We start from the raw sequence: 4,595 nt of genomic DNA, 5'->3' as shown, positions 1-4,595 counted from the left end.
GCTGTCTGACAAAATCACTATTAGCAGTTCTTCAAAGTAAATAAATCATTCTTACAGTGTCTGTGGAAGGTATTCAGACCCCTTGACTTTTTCAACATTTTGTTACGTTACAGCCTTATTCTAAAATGCATTAAAAATATATATTAGCAGTATACACACAATAACCCAAAATGACAACGCAAAAGCTGGTTAAAAACAGAAATACCTTATTTCCATAAGTATTCAGACCATTTGCTATGAGACTCGAAATTGAGCACAGGTGCAGCCTGTTTCCATCGATCATCTTTGAGTTGTTTCTACAACGTGATTGGAGTCCACCTGTTGTAAATTCAATTGATTGGACATGATTTGGAAAGGCACACACCTGTCTACAGTATATAAGATCCCACAGTTGACAGTGCATGTCAGAGCAAAAACCAAGCCATGAGGTTAAATCGTTTTGGGTGTGATGCATTGGTGTTCTGTTCCATGAACAGAGGAGGATGGTTTTAATGTGTCTTGACCCACTTTTGAAACCCTGATGCCCTGGTCAAATGTATATTATTCAATCATTCCTAATACATGACCTCTTACCAGATCATGTAAACACAGGTAATACCTTTGGTTGGTGAAACAGTGGAGGAGGTATCCTCTCACAACGTTGAATATTTTCTGTCATCACACCCACCGTGCACTGACTGAATATGTTTAACAAAGTGTTGAATCTTCTCTCATGTGTCGTGATGATTACCCAATACTGCCTATAAGTACAGTATGTCTAAGCTCTATTACAGAGAGAAAAATAGGCTATTATCCTTGACTATACTGGACACTCACTCTACAATGAATTTAAGCTCATGTCATTGCTTCAGACTTCCAAACTGCAAAAGTAACAGAATGTTAAATTTGCTGTTTCCTGTATAATACATGATATTCTGTGAGTGTGGGAGTTGGGACATGTGTTATTACTGTAGGCTTTGGTGAGATTGCCTTGTTAACTCCCCTAAAAAAATAAATACAAAAAGGTTGTAGTTTTACCCACTAATCCACTTGCACTCCTGTGCACGTTATATGACAAAAAAACATCAATGTACCCTTTGCAATCAGAAACATGAACCAGAACAAACGTAGAACGGGCTATCAAATACACGTTGCTACACATGTTTATTGTGATAATGTTTCAGTAGACTACTGTACTTTGCCACACCAATGTTCTATCAATGATAAGCCATAACAGATCTGATACACGGACGTAAAGATATACTTGAACAAAAAAAATGGTTATCTGCATCTCAATTCATTGAGTGTGATCCATCGCACTTCTCAAATCAGTTCAGCTGCTTTCCTAATAAAAGAGAACGGAAAAATAAAATATCATTAGAATTGACATGCTGTATTTCTGCCTTTTTGAGTTGATGGCTTTAAAAAATAACCTGTACACCCATTTATAACAGTGTAAAAACAGAATATCACTCAATTCATTTCAAATACTATATTCCCAAATATCTCAAATTGATGGAGCAACGGTATCGTGAAGATTACAGGCGGGTAAAATAATCACAACTCTTATTCTTTGCAGTTGTGATAAACAGGTCTTCTTAAAATGGCACTTACTGCAGTTGTAGAGACGATTGATCCGCAGAATATCAATGGGGCTCATCTGAGTTGCCCTGCCAATAACTGCATTATTGTCAGGGATTGGAAGAATGGCGGGCTGTTCGTTCCTGGAGAAGGCAAACCTGGAACCAGACAACATATGGCAGAAAGCTCTCACGCAATCAATTGAAATTAGAGAATGACATGAGTAGACTATGAAAGGGGAAATGTTAGCCATGTCATTTTGCAGCTGTTATAGTAGTAGAAAACCTTTATATTAATTTCCTCAATTTACCTTGAGTATTGCATGACAGAATTATAGTCATATGGAGTCCCCAAGTTTATCGTGTTGATCTTTTCGACATTGTTTTCCATTCCTATGATGGAAAAAGTATGATAAATCATTTTCTTACACAGTATAATAACTTTCATGAATTTGTCGCGCTTATAAATAAATGCTTTACAGACTATTATGAATGTTATAAGTGCGTATTAATTGAAAAGCTTATCATGCTCATAAATCCATGTCAGTGTTTCATATGCCATATGTTTACAAATAATGAAATACTAATGTATCATTATAATCAGATGGAAGTACACTAAAGTTTACATTCAAGTTATTAAAGTTTTACTAATATGTCTTACTCAAAATGGTCAGGACAAATATTTACATATCTTGTAAACAATAGTATTTATTATTTACCTACGAAATTATTTAAAAATATATATTATAAATTCAGCATCTATGGATGTAGAAAGCACTAACCAGGCAAAATGTGCCGAGTCAGGGTTTGAACATGGCTGTCACCGTCACTGCGCGAATGCTCGTGGTTGAAGCCCAAGGCGTGCAGCAGTTCATGCTGCACCACAGACAGATGGACACATCCGTTCCTATGCAGAGACACCACCTGGCCATTTCGCTGGCGTCCAATATACGAGAAACAGCTACAAACAAGAGTGTATACGGAAGACATAAAGGTAATTTCTAAAAGCAATAAAGTATTATTTTTTTGTAGCAATAACAGTGAAGTAAATTGTCATGTAAACACCAATTAATTAAGAGTGGCAGAAGACAAGTATACCAGGTCTCGTAATGTAATGTGCAGTGGTCATACCCTGCCTGAGACTGGATGTCCACAAAGTCCTTCTGATTGGTTCGGGGAAGGAATCGGACGCAGGTTGATGCAGAAATGGTTTGCAGCCCACCTTCAATAACGGACCTCTCCCGGTCCGCTGCTCAATGGAGCAATAAGAAAGTCAGAAACTCAATACACATACACACACACACTCTCTCTATATAGTATCGTAAAACCAAACCATTAGGCTCAGAATAAAAATATTTACAGTATGGGTTAGAGATCACATAGGGCACGTAAACGTTCCCATCAGAGGACTTCAGCCATTTGCAGGTGCGAGCTGTGCAGGGTTCAGCGTTAATCAACCCAGTATTTACTGCAATGTCCCCAAAAATGACTCGTGTCTCGCCAAGTCTTTCCCCTAGAAAACAACACCAAGTGAAGGTTATTATCTGTGTTTCATTCTCGGTGTCATTAATGCAGAGTAGGAATATACAGGCTGCCGTACCAAGGTTTCTGTTGGCCTTCTCAATGAGCGTTGAAGCAGAAAAATCCTCCTCCTCAACGCTGTTCGTGCTGGTTCTGTCTGCAGAATGGGATCAAAACAATTGCTTAGATGCAACTGTGTCCCTAATAACTAATATTACAATAGGATAATATATTGTACCCGTCAAACGTTTGGGCACAGCTACTCATTCAAGCGTTTTTCTTTATTTTTACTATTTTCTACATTGTAAAATTGTCACGCACTGACCTTAGTATTCTTTGTTTTCTTTATTGTTTTGGTTAGGTCAGGGTGTGACATGGGTGATGTATGTGTTTTTGGACTGTCTAGGGGTTTTGTATGTTTATGGGGTTGTTAACTATCTAGATGTTTATGTATTTCTATGGTTGCCTAGATTGGTTCTCAATTATAGGCAGCTGTTTATCGTTGTCTCTGATTGGGAACCATATTTAGGCAGCCATCTTCTTTGGGTATTTCGTGGGTTATTGTCTATGTCTAGTTGCCTGTGTCTGCACATTTATAGTATAGCGTCACGTTCATTTTGTATAGTTTGTTTAGTGTCCGTCTTTATTAAAAGTAACATGTATTCATATCACGCTGCGCCTTGGTCTCCTCCATTCAACGAACGTGACAAAAATAATAGTGACAACATCAAAAATAAAGAAAAACCCTTGAAAGAGTAGGTGTGTCCAAACTTTTGACTGGTACTGTATGTCTTATACATTCTAACAATGAATGATTAACAAAACCAGGTTTAATTTGATACAATGTCAACAACTCAATTTTTTTATAAAGACAGGATGAACATACCAAGTTCCACGTCCTCTTCACTCTTTTCAAATGAAGCTTTCTGTATGACAACGGCAGGAGGAAATATGCAACAAAAGGTTCAAATGTATTTCAAACTCATATAATTCATCATGCACAGGGTTTTCCCAATATTCTCCGATAGACCCTTACCCCTGTAGATCGGCCCTGAACTGAGCAGAGAACAGCGATGAAAATGGTCAGCGCAAAGACGGGTGCCATGGTAAATGACTGCAGGATGCCTAGGATCAGTCTGTTGTGAACATGATAGATGTGCAGTTTATATACTGTAGGCTGACAGATGCTGTTGTTCCTCAAACTATTGGTCAATTGCAAAAAAGAAGCAGATGTTGACCAAGTCAACCAAAGTCTTGCTTCAAAAACAAACAAATTCTCAAACATATGGGAGTGTGGTTTTCTGATGTACAGTGGGTGATAATATTTATTGCATACGCCTACATGTCATTGGTAATTAATAAGAAATACTATCCAACTGTACAATAACGTAAGGATGCCATTGAACTCAAATATTGAAAACGAAATAAGTGCACTCAGGTCACACAGTAATGAGATGTGTATTTTATTTATTTTTACTTGTAAGAGGACAGAATAGTAACCTACTTGATTTCTCA

At 37.5% G+C, this 4,595-nt stretch overlaps 1 protein-coding gene across 1 annotated transcript; it reads right to left on the bottom strand.

Moving 5' to 3' along the window:
- Window positions 1-1,126: 1,126 nt before the first annotated feature.
- On the bottom strand, window positions 1,127-4,247 carry LOC110526217 (hatching enzyme 1.2). The gene is made up of 9 exons (XM_021607001.3): window positions 4,117-4,247; window positions 3,967-4,006; window positions 3,160-3,237; window positions 2,920-3,072; window positions 2,691-2,808; window positions 2,342-2,520; window positions 1,871-1,952; window positions 1,594-1,718; window positions 1,127-1,324 (listed from the first exon to the last, which is right to left on the bottom strand). Exons 1-9 carry the CDS (start codon window positions 4,183-4,185, stop codon window positions 1,308-1,310), a joined length of 861 nt encoding a protein of 286 aa, XP_021462676.3. The 5' UTR covers window positions 4,186-4,247; the 3' UTR covers window positions 1,127-1,307.
- Window positions 4,248-4,595: the final 348 nt, after the last annotated feature.

This window comes from Oncorhynchus mykiss, chromosome 6 (genome assembly GCF_057628025.1).
Source record: "Oncorhynchus mykiss isolate SJ-2025 chromosome 6, ASM5762802v1, whole genome shotgun sequence".
In the NCBI taxonomy this organism is placed as follows: Eukaryota; Metazoa; Chordata; class Actinopteri; order Salmoniformes; family Salmonidae; genus Oncorhynchus; species Oncorhynchus mykiss.
Note: the sequence above shows the minus strand (reverse complement) of the source record. Positions and strands in the feature narration are given on the sequence as shown.

Coding starts and splice junctions, on each gene's coding strand:
- LOC110526217 (XM_021607001.3), bottom strand. CDS start 4,185: ATGGCACCCGTCTTTGCGCTGACCATTTTCATCGCTGTTCTCTGCTCA. Junction 4,007..4,116: donor TTCAGGGCCGATCTACAGGG/GTAAGGGTCTAT, acceptor GTTGTCATACAG/AAAGCTTCATTTGAAAAGAG. Junction 2,521..2,690: donor GACATCCAGTCTCAGGCAGG/GTATGACCACTG, acceptor TCTTGTTTGTAG/CTGTTTCTCGTATATTGGAC.